The sequence below is a fragment of the Theobroma cacao genome, chromosome 7 (assembly GCF_000208745.1).
Source record: "Theobroma cacao cultivar B97-61/B2 chromosome 7, Criollo_cocoa_genome_V2, whole genome shotgun sequence".
In the NCBI taxonomy this organism is placed as follows: Eukaryota; Viridiplantae; Streptophyta; class Magnoliopsida; order Malvales; family Malvaceae; genus Theobroma; species Theobroma cacao.
This window is the reverse complement of record NC_030856.1, coordinates 6570389-6589455: the sequence shown is the minus strand read 5'-3', so window position 1 is coordinate 6589455 and position 19067 is coordinate 6570389. Positions and strand designations below refer to the sequence as shown.

Genomic DNA, 19067 nt, shown 5'->3' with positions numbered 1-19067 from the left:
GGCCTGTATCTGTAACAATTTTTCCTGAATATGGAAGTCACTACCATCACTATATCTAGCACCTACCTCCCCCCACTGCTGTTAATGCAATATGATTCTAAAATAATATATCAAATTAAAAATTTTGTACCAAGTTGTTAGTGATGTTTTTGTTGTTTCCCTTGTGGGTTTCCTTTATTCTTTCTAATTGACATTTGGACTTTTTATCAGAAACATGCATACAAGCTCTTGTACATCAGATTTCCCTCCTCAAGAATTCTAGTAACTTGTCATTTTCCCCTCGAATGCATGCATGCAGTAACCGGCTTTCATTCTATTAAACGCAAAGCCCAATTGCTCAAATAATTCCTTCCTCCTCCTGGGCTCGTTTTATTCTAACCCAACGCCCTCTTCATCACAGTCAAGGTTCAGTCAGAACCAAAAAACAGAGAGGGGGATTGATTCCAACATCAAATTTTCATTAAGTAATACATCCAAGCATAAGTACATCGCACCAATGAAATGGAAGATTTAAATGCCTAATCTACACGTTTTAAAGACGTTGAAAATCATGTTTTCTCTTCTTACATGAAAGTAATGAAATGCTGACAATTGTTTGTTTTTATTACTCTTAATTAAATACGGCACGGAGTTAAGAAAAATTAAATATCCACGAAAAACTCATTTGTTGATAATTTTTGTATTCTATCTCTACCAAGAAATTACTAAGGAATGAATGCAAAAAAATGAGTATCTTTACGCACAATTTTGATGGGCATAATTGTTTTCTTAGTGGTGTCAGCATTCAAGCCTGGAAAGATTCACCAAGTTGGTACTATGAAATAGTAATTAACTTTGACAAATTTCTACCATCGGTTTCATCAGCAAGGTAGCTTAATAGTAGTCATAGAAGTTTCTTTCTCAAAATGGCATCCAGCATTTTAAATGTTAAAATTTAATACCTAATCGCGAGATAAGTACATCATAAAGACGTGGATCTCACTAATTTAAGATAAGACTTTTTGTTTATACGATTTAAATGTTATGAAATGTATATTTCATAATAATACATACGACATCATATTGATCAAATTAATCGTACAAATGAATGGATCTCGCTAATTTAAAATGAGATTTAGATATTAGATATGCAATTTATACTTGCGTATACGTTAAGTGTCATATTTTTGTAAGAAATTTGACTAGGATATGATTTTAATTTATAAATTAATTATTTTCGGATTTAATTAGCCAATTTACATACGGAGTAAAAGCCACAACCACCAGGGTTTATCATCAGTCTTGTCGTCGAGACTCCAAAGGGATATGCACGTGAAATGTCTCCTAGCTTCGTGCTTGAGGATTGTGACAGGTGCGTGTTCAATCTTTAGTCTTTAATTTGGAACCTATATGATGTATTTCTCATTAACTTCAAATCGATTTGAAATTCCGAATTCAAAAAGTTTTATCTTTAATTAAAAAAATGCAACTATGTTAATCAACTAGGCTATCTTGATTAGACTAAAAACGCAATTAATTGAACCCCCTGCCTAATTTCCCCTTTCATAGAAGGAAAGATGATTCTTTCTACCTAGAGATTATTTAATTTTCGATGTCTAAAGTAAAAAATGTAGTCAAAACAGATCATACGTACGAAGACTCACTAAAGTTCTGTCGATATAAACACATTTAAAAACTAGATTTACATCATACAATAAACATCCGACTGAAGAACCAACAACAAGACATACGGTACCGTTTATAAATTTACAAACAGTTCATACCATAAACATAATTTTATGTTTATGGAGAGGCATGTAAAACTTTTGAATAACTCACTCAATTTTCTTATAAATCTAAATGGCAAAGTTAAATTGAGTCATAGTTAGCTACTTCAGCTAATTAATAAGTGACAGAGCTATTCTATGTCTTTACCAATCAACACTTCTTTTTAATTTTCAATTTTTTTTATTGTTATTGTCAAATTTTGGTAAGATTTGAAAAGCATAATCTTTGTTGTATGTGACAATCAGAAAAGGTATCCATGAGTAAGCTAGGATTGAGCTTCTTCCTTGTGAAGTTAGGGACCTATAACTTACCAGTAAAAGAACAAAAGTCGTTTCAATTTCACCAATCAATCTCTAACATTTTTCTCTATTATTTTAGAATTGCAAATACATGATCAACTAATTTCCATATGTATACCAAAAAAGCAAGACCTATGCTATTATGTAGTAGTAGATGAAAGGAAATCTAGGAAATGGACCAAACTGAAATGAAACAAAGCAGCACAAAAATATTGTGCACGGATGAAGATGCTAACAAGCCTTGATGAGCATCTTGTCTTCCTCAAAAGCAAATAATTAGGATGAAGATGCTAACTAGCCTTGACAAGCATCTTGTCTTACCTCAAAAGCAAATAATCAGGGACGAAGCTAGAGCATTTTCAAAGGAAGGGTTAAATAGAAAGGGACATTAAACAGTTAAAAAGAACTTTATATATAATTCAATTATCACTCATCCAAAAAATTAAATAATATTTAAAAGACATTAAACATAAAAAAAAATACACATTAATAATAATGATGGTGTCATTTATATATATGACTGAATATAACTATAAAAGGAGTTTTTCTCACTCTTTGCACGCAAGAGTGAGAGAGAAAATAATTTTTCAAGCTCTAATGAATTTCCTCTTTACTTTGTGTGCTCTAGCTTTCCTTTTATTTTCTATTTGATTTTTAAATTGCTAATTAACATATTGGGTTACTGGATTGAACTATTGAGATATAATATGTTATTATAAGCTGTTAGGTTGGACTGTTAAGATATAATGTGTTATGATAGACTTAGATTTATATTAAAACTTAATAGCTTTGAATTAGCATACTCACTTTTTTTTTTTTTTGTAAATTTGATAGGCTTAACATATTACTTTAGAATTTATTGTTGGGCTTAACTGTCAATATGCTAACCATAATGACTCTAATTTTATCAAACAATTTGAAGAATAAAAAATTATTTTGAGAGCCATTAAAAATAAATATAATAAATAAAATTGTATTGAAAGAAATACAATTATTTCATTCTATCAATTTGTATGTATATCCTTGTTACTTAAAGTTTACAACATACATGCTAAAATGCATTGATTATTTTGAATAAAAAGTGATATATTGATGAAATTTTAAACAACAGTATAACAGTGAAACATATATTTGAGAATTTCATAATAATTTATTTATTTTTAAAGACTAAGATCATAGAAAATAAAATCCATATAATAGAGAAAAGAAGAACAAGACAAGTAGAATATAGAATTCACATATAACATAATAAAAAGAAAGAAAAAATATGATTGATGATTCGTAAAAATTTGTAAAAAAAATCTATAGAGATTTAAAACATATGAATAAATAAAATATAAATATAAATTAAAAAAAAAAACTTTAAAAACAGTTTAGGGGGGGATGGCCCCCCATCCCACAAGGAGGCTCTGCCACTGCAAATAATCATAAGAATATGTTCGGGCCCAGAAAATAACGAAGAAATGTCTATTTCTTAAATATATATATATAATAATGAATTTAAAATTTTACATTAAAAATAATTAAAAAGTAATTATATAAATAATTATATAAAATTATATATATATAATAATAATAATTAAAAATTAAAAGATGACAGCAGTCATCACCCGTCACCACCTTATCTCTACCCGTATATATATAACTAAAATACATGATTACGATTATGTATACAAAATTATATACATATAGAAAAGATAGAAAAACGTAATCATAAGAATTATATATTTTACTGTTTGTATTTAAAAAGGCAAACTCCAGCTTGGGAAAGGCATAACGTACGAAGGACTGCTAATGAATTCTTGCATCTAGAGGTTTGACAAAAAAACATCTTAAGGCCTACATTGAGAGAGAAAAGGTGGATGCACAGCCAAAATGGAAGAAAAAAAAAAGAAGACAAAAGTGTATTGACTCCCATTCCCATACGCTTTGTGGGGGTTTCATCTTCCTTGGGATGCATGCACACAAAAGGCAATGAATGCTACTAATTGCTTACAAGAAAGAATATATCATCAATCACAATCACCAAAAAGATTGAATGGGATTTTGGAATGATAATAGAAGGAATAAAAATAGCTATCCTTTTAAAAAGAAAAAATATGAAAAGAATTTACTGTGGTTTCTCTAGGAGAATCAATACCTACCCATGACTATTACATTGTGTTAAAGCTGTGGGAACTAGTCCTTCATAGGATGGACCTAATTAAGCCAAATAATTCCATGGAAATGATGACTCAAAGCTGGCTATTGACCATGTAATAATTAATTAATCTAAAAAGGTCTTTGGGTTAGAGTTTTTAAAGAATGAAAATTGTCAACATCCTCTCCCAATAAACCTATAATCAAAGGTTAATTATTCCTCTCAGGTAGTGAAGGTTAAAATATTCTTGGGGCAAAAGGTAATCCACCTTTATCAACCAAAATCCTTGAGAGATTTGAGATTGGTTCAAAGTTAACAATATTGGAACCTCAAGATTGATGCTCAAATTATTGAGGAGTGGCAAACTTGGCCATGAACCAGAAAAAATTGATGCTCAACCTATCAACTATTCTTAGTTGAGAAGTTACTCTCTTTTTTGTTTCTCTGTTCACTGTATAATTTAAGTAAATTAATTAAACAAAATATGTATTTTAAATGTCCATTAATGAAAAGTAGAATATAGATAGGTGAATTAACTTCATGCTCAACATTTCATTCCCACTAGAAAAACAATTATTTTTGGAATTTTTTCAGCAATATTTTGATATTTCTGTCTCCATGTCTTCCTGACACATTCTATTGGATAAAACCCAAATCAATATACATGGGACCAATGAAAATATTTCTATTGCCCAATTGCTGAAAAGCAAAATGAGCCCAATTGCCACCCATATGTTTTATCTTACATGGTCAAAATTTGATAAACAGAGGCAAGGCATTTGGGTATCAGGCTATTGCAAAAAAGATGGGCCACGATGGTAAACTATTGAAGAGTTCTTTTTTTAGAAAAAAGCCCAAGATAGAAAGTGAATCATGGAACCAAAACTGAAGCAAGTAGGATTTACTGATGTGTAGTTATTTGAATTGGACTTCAATTAATTTATAGATAATGATGTGTAGTTATAGGAGGTGAGGCTTCTAATTAACTCATTTACTTATATGTAATGTGTGCATTATACAATTATATATAGAAAATTAGAACTACAGAATAAATTCACAGAAGTACTGTAAATTTAATTAAGTACATATATAAAAGTCAAGTGAAAGTACTCATGAAAATCATGCTTCATCGAGCTTTATTACACAATATAAATCAAACCCCAACCTTAATTTTTTCTCAAGACACTTCATACAAAATTACAAAACGAATTCTACCTTGTGTACTTAATATATCCTACAGAAGTAGTATTGACATTTTTTATCAGAGTCCCAAGTACAGGAGCAGTCAAGCACTTGAATGTATCTTCCTTGTAAATGAACCCCAAACATTTGCAATCTCTACTACACTTGTCTCTGCACTGCTCAACCTTCATTGGACCTTCTCCATCGTCCAAATATGGGTTCAAAAAATGCTCCACACCTACAATTTTGTAGTATTCAACTTTAGCTCCTTTCCCACAAGCGGCCAGCTTTGGTGGTTTACAGCTTTCACTCCATCCCAAAAGACCTCTTGGACTTGGACAAGCCACGCACATCCTTTTGTCACATAACCCGAATGAGCCACATTTTGATGGCAAAGCACATTCTCTAACAAAGTAACTCGAGAAGAAAGCAAAGCTCTCTTCCCATTTTAAATAGCTCACTGGGTCATAGTATGTGTAGGCTCTCAAGTTTCCATCAGATCCAAGTCTTAGAAACGAACTTGTGGCATTGTAGTTCAGTTTATTGAGGAATTTTTCACCCCCACCACCTATCGGACGGACCTGGAGGAGTCGCCGCCGCCCGTTGCCTGGCAGAGAACCACCCTGATGAGCTTGTAGTGTTGTCGTCCTTAGGACTAACTCGTAAGCTGTTGCGTTATCATTTTCAGGCACGGCATCAAATGTCACAATGTCTCCAAAGTCTTTTATAGGCCAACCCCCGTAAATAAGAAGCTGACCTGAATTGTTTAGATACATGATGAACCCGTTACGGTCTAGTATCATACTATAGGGTCCATCAGAGCCGTCCATGTCAGATGTTCGGCAAACGAGCTTGTTCCGACCGTTGATTTTAACAGACTGACCCACCAACAAAGTATCTGTTGGATAATCGAAACTCTGCCATACGAATTTGCCATTTTTATCAAACAGTACTAAGTTACCATTTGTTAGTAACTTAATGCCCGTGACCCCTTTGTTAGCCGTGTTGGTCTGCCAAACTACACGACCGTCGGCATCCGCCAGAACGAAATTCCCGTCCTCGCCGAAGGTAAGAGTGGCGTTTTCACGAACCGGATCGTTGCGGTTGGCGTCCCACACCCACCTCATTAGGCTTTCATCGTTGGGAAAGCCAGCTCTGATGGCGAAAATGAAAGCATCGGGAGTGGTGTTGTAGAAACAAAGGCGAAAAGGGATGGCAAGAAAAGTGTAAACATCGTTTCGGATTACTCGGTAGCTAGCGTCGTACTCGATTATCCGATCTCCGAATTCACCTTGATTGACGAACCTGAAGGTTTGGTTTGCAGGGACTTTGGCTAGAGCAGTAGTAGCCAAGGCAAAGAGGGAAAGGAAAATGAAATGCAAGAAGAGTGAAGATATTGGAGAAGCCATAACTGCCCAAACTTTCCTAAGTGAGTAAGCTTGCTGTGGATGATCAGATACTAGGACTGGTCCATATATATTGTGCAGATAAGGAAAAATACTTTTCAAAGACAACTTAATCTGGTGTTGAAAGTCAAGATAAGTAGGTTTGGCTAGTTATGGTGAATTGGTCAAGTCCTGTGGCACTTCGGCCATTGTAAGTTATTATCAGTTCCAATGTGCTCTGCCTGGTTGATATCTCAAGGACAAGTTAGTGATTTAATTTGAATCTTACCAATAGTCCCTTATTGACATGAAGCTTCTGTCCAAAACTTTGATTCAAACTACTGAATCAGCTCATGGTAGAGAAAATTAAAGTCTAAGCACTCGCCCTGTAATGTTATACATCTAGGAAGTGTATCTTAAGCAATGGACCATAGATATGTGCTGAAGCTAGGGAAATATCTTTATTCCATGGTGTGGAATCAGAAAGCATATGCTGCAGCAGCTGTGTATATGGTCCACTGCATTGAAAATCTGTCCCATTTTCATCTTCAATTTGCTGTACTTCTGCTCAGAAATTCATTACTCTGCATATTCAATAAAGAGACGTCCCCCATGTTTAGTCTTATTGGACGAAATGATAAGCAAACATTATCCAAATCAAGTTGGCCTATCCTTGGATTCCTTTACCTTGTATTTGTCTTCTCCTTTTTCTTTCGAAAATGACTTTTTAGATTGAGTTAAAAAAAAAACGAAAAACCAAAGAGAAAGAAAGCGACATAAGCAATTTGCAGTAATGCTCCCAACATTATCCAAATCAAATTGGGACAAAAGTGTCAACAAGTTGACAACTATCTATCCTTTTTGCTTTTTTATAATTGAGATAAAAGGGATTTGAATTCTACTTTTTAAGTAAGGAGATTATGCACTTAGTTTCTCCTTTTGTCTATTTGTAATGAGTTTTTTTTATTCAATTTTGTCAAAGTAAAATTACAAAGCAAATCCAAAACAATAGAATTTCAAAGGTGCCTTCATCTTTCTTCTAAATTGAAATTCACTTCTTTTAAATAAACTAGCATTTTACCCTCGTACTGTGTCGGTAACATATTGTTATTTTGTAATCATGAACAAAGATACTTTTTGAAAGGATAATTTCAAAAAGATACTGAAAGCATTTTAGCAATAATTGCTGGATTCATGAAACGATGAGAAGATTCTTTTTAAAATTAATGGATTCATCAAGAATTCTTAAAAGATACAGTAAAGAGATAAAATCCCTCTAAAAACCAATAAATACATGCATAACCCTCTTTATATTTTTTTTCAAGCCTAAACCCAAAGCTTAAAACTCTCTCCAAATTCACTTCAATCGACAGCTCAAAACCTTGACCAAAACCCAATCAACCGACTGGCAAACATTGGAAACAAAAACGTGACTCAACAAATGATATTAAAATATAAATAAAAAGTATACAAAAATGTGTCCACTCTTTAACTTGACATGTAGCAAAATGAAGAAGTCCCTTTGAGACTTTCTTTTAAATATGTAATAAATTTTTAAAAAAATTCTTCATTGTAAACTTAACTAAAAATAAAAACACTTCAAAAACACAACTATTTAGACAATATTTGATATCATTTTCAAGATCATTGCGACAATCTAATTAATCAACCACCATAATATTTTTATTACTTAATAATTTTATATAAAAATTAGATCACTTCAAGACAATGACTTAATCACTCTCAATAATTTAAAATCACAGTCATAACGTTATCGAATTCTTAACAAACGCGATGATATGATCCCTATGAATTTTTGGATGATCTAGTCAAGTGCATTTGTCTTATGATTATGGTAAGTAGGAAGGAATCTTAACATTTGATCTCAAGACTCTTTTAACTTTGGAAGAAGCCATGAGCCCTTTTATTATTTTAAAACCAAGCTTGCAACTAAGACCTCAGCAGTACTCGGTACAAGGACATCAAGACTGCAATGTGAAACAAAGCTTTCTAAAATATGGAAAAAAGTAAAAAAAATATTTTAATTAGCACTTTAAGGTACTATGTATTAATCTTGTTTATCCATAGCACTTACATGTCAGTGGCCCGTACAGTGGCGCAGGCGTGGCTTGCTAACCTTCGGCTTGGCCCAGAAATAATTGCAGCACAGCTAAGGTGATGCCATAGACTTTCCAAAGCCACCAGATAAGACAGAAAGTCAGTGCTGTCCCGGTCGTATCTGGTTCATTCTTGTTCCCTTGTTTTTCAATTAAATAAAGTCCAAAATGGCTGAGATCAAAGTTGGTTGCTTGTCACGCAAATGATAATTGAGGGTGTGAAGCTAACTCTTTAAACTTTGTTTGTTTGATATAATAACAATTCTTATGATTTTGACATTCAAATAGATAAATATATGTTTGAAACAGTTTGAACAGATTACATGCACGTAAACTGTGTAGCAAATCAAATCAAATTGGCAGAAACTTTTCTTAGCGTCTCACCCTTGGCTTAATTTATTATCTTGGAGAGAATTTGTGATTGCTACTTTGCTTTGGATATTAGCAATCACAGATTCTCTTTTCACGATTATTAAATCGGCCAGTGTAAATTGTTTCTGAGACAGAAAATGACAGCATGAGGCCCATTCCAGAATCCAGATTCTAGATATTGGTCAAACAAACTTTAATTAGTTTGGCAGCCACCACCTTTATTAAATGGACCACCGGTTTACAGATAATGTATTGAGTTGCATTTGGATTTGCTCTAATATTCAATTCGATGCAATCATCATATCAGACCTCTAGCTTTGACTGTTTGCAAAAATTTTCAGTCGGTGTTGCTGCTTTGCAGGGTAAATGTAATTCAATTGAAGCAGCCTAGGTTGGCTGAACCTGGCTGAAGATTTCCCGCACTTGCAGAAATAGGAATCTCATTCTCGACACGCATTGCCTGTTTTGTTTTATTAATGGTAATAAGGTCAAACATGGTGGATCCGACATGATAGACATCGTCTAGTGGAAGGAAAAGATTTTTTGTTTTCAAACTATTTTTAATACCCAAAGTACCTTGAAGGATTCCTTATAAATATAGACCTGCCTGGTAGCCTCAGCTCCACAAGTTGCCACAGCTAACTAATTTTAATATCCAAAAATGTCTCTTTCCCCTTCTCTCACCATGTCATTGCTGTCCTTCTCTATCTTGTTGCTCTTTTCTTTTAATACCAGGGCCGCTGTTCCTCCCTCGGCAACATTTAAGTTTGTCAACCAAGGTGAATTTGGGCCATTTGTTGTTGAATATGATGGAAATTACCGTGTCTTAAGTATAGCTAACGCCCCATTCCAACTTGCCTTTTATAACACCACCCCTAATGCCTTCACCCTTGCGTTACGCATGGCTACCACGCGTTCGGAATCACTATTCCGTTGGGTTTGGGAAGCCAACCGGGGGAACCCGGTTCGCGAGAACGCCACCTTCTCTCTGGGGACGGACGGAAATCTTGTGTTGGCGGATGCAGATGGCCGGATTGCTTGGCAAAGTAACACTGCCAACAAAGGTGTGGTAGGCTTCAAACTGTTGCCAAATGGTAACATGGTGCTACATGACTCCAAGGGCAAGTTCACTTGGCAAAGTTTTGATCATCCAACGGATACCCTCTTGGTGGGCCAATCTCTTAGGATAGGAGCCGCGACCAATCTTGTGAGCCGGGCTTCTGCCCAGAAGAATGTGGATGGCGCTTACAGCTTGGTGATAGAGCCCAAAGGATTGGTTTTGCAGTATAAGGGCCTGAACTCCCCTAAGCCTCTCGTCTACTTCAAATCATCTGTTTGGCCTAGTACCCAAGATGGTACTTTACAGTCTGTGACACTAAATGTTAAACCAGACTCTGCCAGTGATGGTTCTGCCTATGATGTTTTGCTAGATTACACTGTGGCTAACTCCTCCTTCGGCACCGGGAATCTCATTTTGACTAGGCCGAAGTACAACAGCACGTTGTCGATTCTTCGACTTGGGGTGGACGGAAACCTTAGGGTCTTTACCTACTTTGACAAGGTTGATTCAAGAGCATGGGAAGAGACATTCACTCTCTTCTCTAGGGACTCAATATGGGGTACAGAATGTGAATTACCTGAGAGGTGTGGTAGCTTTGGGCTTTGTGAGGAGAATCAATGTGTTGCTTGCCCATCACCGAATGGATTATTGGGTTGGAACAAGAATTGTCAGCCGCAGAAACTGACCTCTTGTAGGCCTAATGATTTCACCTACTACAAGCTTGATGGAGTTAACCATTTCATGAGCCAGTACAATGAAGGACAAGGGCCCATGAAGGAGAGTGACTGTGGGAGGAAATGTACCTCGGATTGCAAGTGTTTGGGCTACTTTTACCACAGGGAAACATCCAAATGTTGGATTGCTAATGAGCTGAAAACCCTGGCTGCAACCTCAAACTCTTCCCATGTTGGTTACATCAGGGCACCCAAGAAGTGATGAATTTTAAGAGCCAAGCAAAGTAAAATGCTGAAGATGAAGTTTGTACTTTGTAGTTGTCACTTGTAGCTCTCTTTTTCCCTCTTGTATTTGCCTGTTTTTTTACTTTTCTGTTTGATAATAAAACAATTGTATGTTTGAATCACCCCAAAGTGTTTATGGAAAGAGTTCATGTTTCTTGGAATTTTGTAAGATTTAATATAATTTTATGATACTTATGTTTGACAATTACAAAATCTTCTGTAAGATCTAAATGTAATCTGGATAAAATCTACTTGTATTCCAGATTACATGTAATAAAGTTTTTATTTTCCTTTATCTATCCATCTGGAGTCCACCTATGAAAGAACATAAGGAATTCATGGACTCTGATTTTCATTTCATTTCTTCAATCTATAAGTATCTCATTTGTGGTCAATAAACTGAATTTGACAAGAGGAAGTTTTTGTTGCTCTTTGGAGTCCTGCTGCTTTTTATTATAGTCTATAAAGGAACAAAGATGAATAGAAAGGGGAATTTAAAAAAAATTTGGACATTGACTCTGCACTAGAATAGTAAGAACCACTAAACCAAATCCAAGTTGTTACAAGTAGAGACAAAACTTACATTGATGTCAATGCCTCTACAATAAGATGATAAGTTTTACTGTTTATAAAACCAGGATAGATTCTCGGAAGCTATTTGTACCTCCAGTTGTAAATCATCTCTGAAACTTTAGTTGGTTAAATTAGAACCGCCTGTTTGACATCTTCTGACTTCTGTTGCATTAAAAGAAAAACCATTGGGAAGCTACTGTGCAGAGCTGCCAAATCCTAGAAACTGATCAACAAGTTTCGCAACAGAGTTGGCCAAGCTGTCTGCAGCTTCTTGTGTGGATGCCTCTGCATATACACGAACGACATCCTCTGTACCTGATGGTCGTATGAAACACCGACCTCTAGGGTACTTTGCTGCATTGTTTTTAAAAATTAAAAAAGAAATAGTTATATATACAGGTGGCCTGAAAAGAATTTAAGAGAAAATTATGCCCTTAGGTAAGACATTCATCGAATAATATAACAAAAAAAAAAGCTAATAAGACACAGAGAATAAGCAGAAAAACATGCATTAGCAAAAGATAAATGACAAAAAGCTACCAGTTTCAGCATCAATGGCTTCTTGAATTCCAGGGGGGGTCACAGCCACAGTTTCTGCATTTGTTGTGACAACAGCTGTTCTGTCAACAACTTTGACCTGACACAACCAATGGAAGCATTAATTAGCACAAGCATTGCTAACGGAAGGCAAACTGTAGAAAAGTTTATAGACAAAAATAACATCAGGGGAACCCAGCATGCAGAAATCAGCTGTATCCAATATTTTTTTTTTTCTTTTGATGCAATAAATCCAAGATATTTAAGTGAATGATACACTAGCCAAACTTTATTAGTTTTGGTGAAAAGTCATGTCAAACCTCAGTCTTTATCTCCATTACTTAGCTAAACTGCTAATCTCGAGGATTATATGCAGCATTTTCAATCTTCACAGACATGATCATCTTTTCTCCCTAGCATGGGAAAAATAAAATGGCATCTACCTCTTCAACCAACTTCAAGAGAAGCATGCCAAACAAAACTATTAACAATTTAGAAAGTCTCCTAGGTGTAAGGTGTAAAAGAGCCTTATTTAAAACCTTCCAAAAGTCTAGTTTACATGAAAATAGTGAGGAAGGCAGATAAGGTTCCTGCTACAGATGAGAAAGACTTTTTCTTTATTCTTCTCCAAGAGTAATCAAGAAAACTGACCTTAAGCTGTCGACTAGGTAGATCCTGGTAAAGTTCATTCCATTTATGTATGGACCAATCCATATGTTGCAAAATTGCCTCAACCAAGAGCAAGCAACTCAAAGCATCTCCAACAGCTTGGTTGATCAACTTACTGACTGATAGTAGTCTTAAAGCAGCTTTCTGCTGTTCGGATCCTGCAAAAAAATGTCCTACTACTCAATAAACTATCATGCATGGTTCTTAGAAGGAAAAAGACTGCATCAGAAATAACCTTCTGACACCAAAGCGAGCTCATTGTTCCTAGCCTCTAACCAAGATAAGAAAGATTCTGAGAACAGGATAGTGCCATGACCATTGGCCTCAAAATAGATTCCAATATCAAACTGAGCAGCTTTCTCATGTAAGTGTTTCACCCCTGTTGGAGTAAAAATGACTTCTAAACCCAACTGCTTGAGGTAATCGGTTGATGCTCCGTTTGCATAAGCTGTCTGTACAACACCAAGATGAGCTTGAAAATTATTATTTGATTTTTTATTCCCCTCCCTGGTCAGAATGTTTAGCTGCTCTTTGATGAATAAAGCAAACAAGGATAATATTTTGTCCCCATCAACAAGATCAATTTTGCTGCTACTATTAGATGGAACTGAAAAATACACAAGGCGATCAGCATCTCCATCCAAACTTGCACACCTGATAATAAAAAGCAGTTATTCTCCTCCCCCCACCATAACCAAAACTTTCATAATATGACCAGATTTTAACATACATAACATGTACCAAAGCAAGGATCACACTGAAAGCACTGTCAACAATCATTATGTATCAAGCAGCCAAACTAGCTTTATACTACTTAGCCAATGATCAATTGCCTAATAAGTAATCACTTCATTAAGCAGTGCTAATTTGCCACTTATCAAACTATTGAAAAAGTGCCAATAATGATGACATGAAATATCACACAAACTAATTATTGAAAGAACTGAATATGACTTAAAATTTGTTCCATGTTTAGTTGTTATCTTTTTTACCAAATGTACTTGCCAGAACAGAGTTGCAATAAACATGCACTTTTAATACTTGATCAATAATTTAGAAAGATGCAAGAATAATAAGCTTCTAATCAGTTAACAACTGTGATTAATTTACTCCAAAATATGAAGAGATAGCTCACCTTTTTCCTACATCATTGGAACCAAATCCACGTGGGACAACCTTCTCTTTCTGTACATAATCAGCACCAACCCCATCATTTAGTAAACCTCCATCTTTACCAGAATTACGAACCTCAATAACTAAATCGGTCAACATGTTTTTCAAGACTAAAAGTTTCTCTCCACCCACACCATCAGCCCCATCAACCACCACTCTATTATCCAGCTTGTTGACCTTTGTTCCATTTGGGATCAAGTCTATCAAGCACCTAAAGAATGGTGTAATATTATAATTTCAAATTATATAAATGACTAAAAAGATATTTAAGCCTCCAACTAACCTGAATGAGCTCGAAATCTGTTCAAAGTAGGCAGGTTCAGTCGCTTTCATGCCTTTATTCCTAGCATGAACCATCCAATGCAGCTGTGGGGTTGTTAAAATCCCCAAGTCAAGTGCAATAGCTCCAAAAATTGAACTTATACCCTTCAATTAAATGGATTAAATATTAGCAAATCATAGATATATTTACCATCACAAAGAAAATTATCGAAGTTTCGGCAAAAGTAATAGTGATTGAAAGAAGGCACACATGCTTTGCAGCTTCCAGGAGAGATTCCCCACTAGGCCGTGTGTCTCTTCCCAACAATATCTCTGCCGATTGCACTCCATCAAATGGGATTTTTTCCTTCTCCACACATTCTCTTATGATCTGTTTTAAGCAACATCTTATAATAAGTCTAATATGCACTTCCTATACTCAATTACAAATCCTGGGAGAAATTTAAAATTCTCTCTTCGCACTCATTTCCCTCAGAATCCTCCATTTATTTAAATAGACAATAAACACTAGAATTAGAAGAAGAAAAAGAAGTAGATAAATTTTTTTTGAATTTTTGAGCTTAAACAAAACTAGTACACCTTCAGTTCACTATGGCCCATCAAACAAACATAAAATATAGCATCAAAAATGATTGTTCTTTAGTCAATGAGACCTTATCTTAATGTTAAAGGGGAGGTCACTGAAACATTAGGTCTTAAGTCCAAGTCCCACCTTGCTAGGGTTTGCTTTAACTTCAAATTGGATTCTCTCGGGCTATATGCTGGATTTTTAGATTATGTTAGTTGGTTTTCTTCTTCCGCAGGGTCTTGTTTGGTTAATTACATTGGTAAGGTCTACTCGCATCCTCGTCAGGGGAAAAAAATTATTGCTTCTCAAGTATGAAACACCCAACAAAAACCATCAACCAAGATGGCATAAAACAAAATTAAAATGCACCAATTCCCACCCCGTTTCATCAATAATTTCAACAAAATAACTACATAACAAATAAAACCCACATCCAAAAACATAAAAAGTTACTCACTGAGAGAAGAGTTTCAGGAGTTTGAGCATTGACAAGTTGATCAGCAAAAGGCTCCCATTCTTGAGAGAGCATCCCGCCACTTGGGTCAACAATTTTGACTCCATTGTCAGTAACCTTATTATGTGAAGCTGTGATCATCACTCCAACCACTGATTGAGTTTTCAATGACCTTAAAGCAGCCAATATCCCAACTCTGTAAACTGCTGATTTAAGGATTGATGCATCTGCCCTGAACCCTGCTGTTCCATATGATAGCTTTACTCCTAAAACAAAACAAAACAAAATTCTCATATTTTAGTAAAAGAAATGAAAACAATGTCTTTTGTTTTAAAGGAAAGAAAGGAAGTACCTTGGGGGGGAGGGAATAGAGAGGAGGATTTGAGAAGAAGTGAGCTTTGTTCTTCTTTCATGGTGCCGAAGTATCAAATCTCAATTTCAGCGCTGGAATTGGCCAAGTAAAAATCCTGGGATTGAGTAAATTGAGTCTTAAATCTAAACAGGTGTGGTAATGACACCTCTCCAGGGATATAAAAGTCTTTTACATTGACTCCAAACCATGCATATGAAACCCACAAGAATGGACCTCGGATGAGGCCTCTATCATGTCCTCAACTGATTTAGAACCCATATATGCTAACACCTACATAAGAAACCAACACGCGCTCTGGCTTTGATTGAATTCAGTCCTAGTCCATTTTCCTTTCCCATGCAACAAGAAAGAGAACATCCACTGATGCAGCAAATCCCCTTGCTACAATCTTAGCAGAAGCAAAGTAAAAACCACTTTAAGAGAAAAACAGTCTTTAGCTCCCAATAACACATGATCCAATAATGTGAAGCTAGAATCTATCTAATCCCTTCAAAATCACCAATGATCACCACCCAATTAAAACTAAATCTAACACCTTTTGGAAGCATTTTTTGGAGAGAGAGAGATGGGTGATACGGATAGGATAAATTTCGAGGTATTTATACAGTTTTAAGAGTAATATACCGCATTGTTCTGATTTGTCACGTTGGTCAATGTATTGAGCAGAGAGAGAGAGGGAGAGAAGCGACACTGACCTGTTGGCTGCTGGCGTGCTGGGCAGAGTTGATGACTAATGACGACGCAGAGGTGGTGATGGGACAGAGGTGACAGGGCCTAGGTGAGAGCCAAATAGGAAGCGAGGGCTGCAGGTGGGGAGTCAGGTGGCTGGCGCGGTGGTGGGCTGGTGGAGTCAGGTTGCCTCAGGCAGTGTGGTTTTTTCTGGTATGAGAGGCAGAGAAGGTATTTAGTGGGAATGAGATGCAAAGTATAACAGCACGTTGTCGGTGTTTCAACTTGGACCGGACGGAAACTTTAGAATCTACACTTACTACGACCCTGTATCTGATGGTGCACGGCAGAAGTGACCTTCGGTCACTTGTAGGAGAGATGCTGGATATCTGGGCTTCGCTATGACAGCCGATGCGTAGCTATGTCCATTGCAGGAATAGGCTGATGGGTTGGAGTAGAGATTGGCAGCCCAAGAAGTTGCCCAAATTTGTAAAGAGAATGATCTTCATTACTCCAAGCTTGAACGGGTTAATCATTTTATGAGCACTCACACTCGAGGAAATGGACCCTTGAAACAAGACATGTGAAGTGAAATATTTATATATCCAGCAGCTAGTTCAATGTATAGAAAATTCCATCTAAACAAAAACCCCTGGGGAATTATAAAGCAAATTTAAACATGTATCTCTCTCTCTCTTTGAGGAAATCCAAGCTTTGGACCCGCTGATTGCATGACTTCTATTTGCACCCATCTCATGAAGTATGGTCTACTTCAGTCTCACCTCACACTTTGAAAGTGATGAGAATTATTATATGCTCAATATCATTTTAATACATAATTGATGTGAAATTTATGACTTTTTTTTTTAAATCATAACATCTTCCTCTGACTCTTTGTTAAGAATTTTTCTTCAATGTAAAACTTATAACTCTACTCGTTGAGAAACATATATACATACGATATAAAATTCATATTATCCACGTTAGGACCGTGACACTTTGACAAACATACAATGACCCAATTATAAATATAAAATCAATGCCAAAATGGCAAAAAGAAGAAGAGTACTGCCATTGTTAAATCACCTAGAATTCTATGGCTTTGGCTTGGGTTTTGGTTTTGGTTTTGGTTTTGGTTTTGGTTTTGGTTTTGGTTATTGACAACAGAATCGTAATACCTGCAAATGTGAGATTCACATGGTCCATGTTAAGGCTGTGATACTTTGGCAAATATATATTCACCTAATTATTATAAATATAAAGACAATGGCAAAATGGAAAAAAGAAGAAGAGTACTGCCATTGTCAAATCACCTAGAACTCTATAGCTTTGGCTTGGGCTTTGGTTTTGGTTATTGACAACAGAATCCTAACAAGAGACCAAGATGTGATGTGCAAATCCCTAGACTCCTAAATTTTTTCCAAGTCTTCGATCAAATAGTCCAAATATTACAGTAGCTGTAATCACGCAATAACAATGAAAGTTTGATTGTCTCATCGTGAGAAACAAGCCAGTTTTCTCTTGCATCCTTTAGCTCTTTCTCTTTTCAGTCTCTGATCTCTAACTAGAAAATAATATTGCAATTGGCTATGGAGAAGAAGCTTAAGCCTTGCCCAATGTTCAATGTTCTTGCATTCATTTTTGTTGTTGATATAGGCAGCACACTAGAAGAACAAGCTTATATGATTAAATACCAGATGAAGTAATCAATCCTTTTATATTTTTTTTGTCAAAACAATATTTAACATTACAATTAACTTAATTCAAAATACCTAATGATCGACTTAATGGTTTCGTTCTGCTTTTTGTATACTAATCATCATATATATAATAAAAAAACGAATCTCACGTATGATAAACGATGATAATGAAAGATGATTTTTTTTCGTGTTAAAGTAAGTAATTTAGTAGAAAAAACTTGCCCTATACGTTGGTCTAGGAAATCCTTTTTTAGGGTTTCATTGTTTTTCAATCCTAGCAAAGGACAAAGTGCCAACCCTACATTTGACATTTCCTTTCCTTCTGATATCAATGGACCTTATCAACTCACTTATTGTATTTATTTATTATTCTTAAATATCTACCTTTGTAAATGATAAATGAGAAAGAAATGATAACATCACATACGATATACTAGATTATGACCCGTGCGTTACACACAGGCCTCTTTGTACCTCTCTTTTTGCTTCAATATGTTTTCTCTTTCTCTCTATCCTCTCTACGTGGCAAATTGAGGAAGCTCCAAAAATATGTAATACATTATGCCCAAAAATAGCAACATTTGTCATTAACCCCAATTGAATTTTGAATGCAATTATTAATTAGTATTGATTTTTGGACTGCCAAAGCATGTCATGCGAGCATGATCAATGCACAAACAATTTTCAATTTACTTGAATTTTACTCTTTAACAATATAAAAATATATATTTTCTCATTAAAATATACCTAAGTGATAAGTTATTTTTTTGATAATCTAATAAGCCGCC

At 35.3% G+C, this 19067-nt stretch overlaps 3 protein-coding genes across 5 annotated transcripts; 1 reads left to right on the top strand and 2 right to left on the bottom strand.

Annotated features, from left to right (window-relative positions):
- LOC18594179 (epidermis-specific secreted glycoprotein EP1) lies at positions 5270–7070 on the bottom strand. The gene has a single exon (XM_018124698.1). It carries the CDS (start codon positions 6795–6797, stop codon positions 5418–5420), a length of 1380 nt encoding a protein of 459 aa, XP_017980187.1. The 5' UTR covers positions 6798–7070; the 3' UTR covers positions 5270–5417.
- LOC18594178 (epidermis-specific secreted glycoprotein EP1) lies at positions 9877–11442 on the top strand. Its single transcript, XM_007021671.2, has one exon. It carries the CDS (start codon positions 9924–9926, stop codon positions 11256–11258), a length of 1335 nt encoding a protein of 444 aa, XP_007021733.2. The 5' UTR covers positions 9877–9923; the 3' UTR covers positions 11259–11442.
- On the bottom strand, positions 11774–17111 carry LOC18594177 (phosphoacetylglucosamine mutase). Of its 3 annotated transcripts, none has more exons than XM_007021669.2 (10): positions 16606–17111; positions 15890–16291; positions 15541–15803; positions 14766–14885; positions 14517–14659; positions 14196–14444; positions 13296–13714; positions 13043–13218; positions 12395–12491; positions 11774–12208 (listed from the first exon to the last, which is right to left on the bottom strand). In XM_007021669.2, the coding sequence occupies exons 2-10, from the start codon at positions 15948–15950 to the stop codon at positions 12048–12050; spliced, it is 1689 nt and encodes a 562-aa protein (XP_007021731.2). In that variant the 5' UTR covers positions 15951–16291; positions 16606–17111; the 3' UTR covers positions 11774–12047. The 3 variants fall into 3 exon arrangements, with proteins under 3 accessions (XP_007021731.2, XP_017980185.1, XP_017980186.1); XM_018124696.1 differs by having other exon boundaries at positions 15890–16004; XM_018124697.1 differs by lacking the exon at positions 14766–14885.

Coding starts and splice junctions, on each gene's coding strand:
- LOC18594179 (XM_018124698.1), bottom strand. CDS start 6,797: ATGGCTTCTCCAATATCTTCACTCTTCTTGCATTTCATTTTCCTTTCC.
- LOC18594178 (XM_007021671.2), top strand. CDS start 9,924: ATGTCTCTTTCCCCTTCTCTCACCATGTCATTGCTGTCCTTCTCTATC.
- LOC18594177 (XM_007021669.2), bottom strand. CDS start 15,950: ATGAAAGAAGAACAAAGCTCACTTCTTCTCAAATCCTCCTCTCTATTC. Junction 14,886..15,540: donor CTCCTGAAACTCTTCTCTCA/GTGAGTAACTTT, acceptor TGCTTAAAACAG/ATCATAAGAGAATGTGTGGA. Junction 12,209..12,394: donor AGCCATTGATGCTGAAACTG/GTAGCTTTTTGT, acceptor AAAACAATGCAG/CAAAGTACCCTAGAGGTCGG.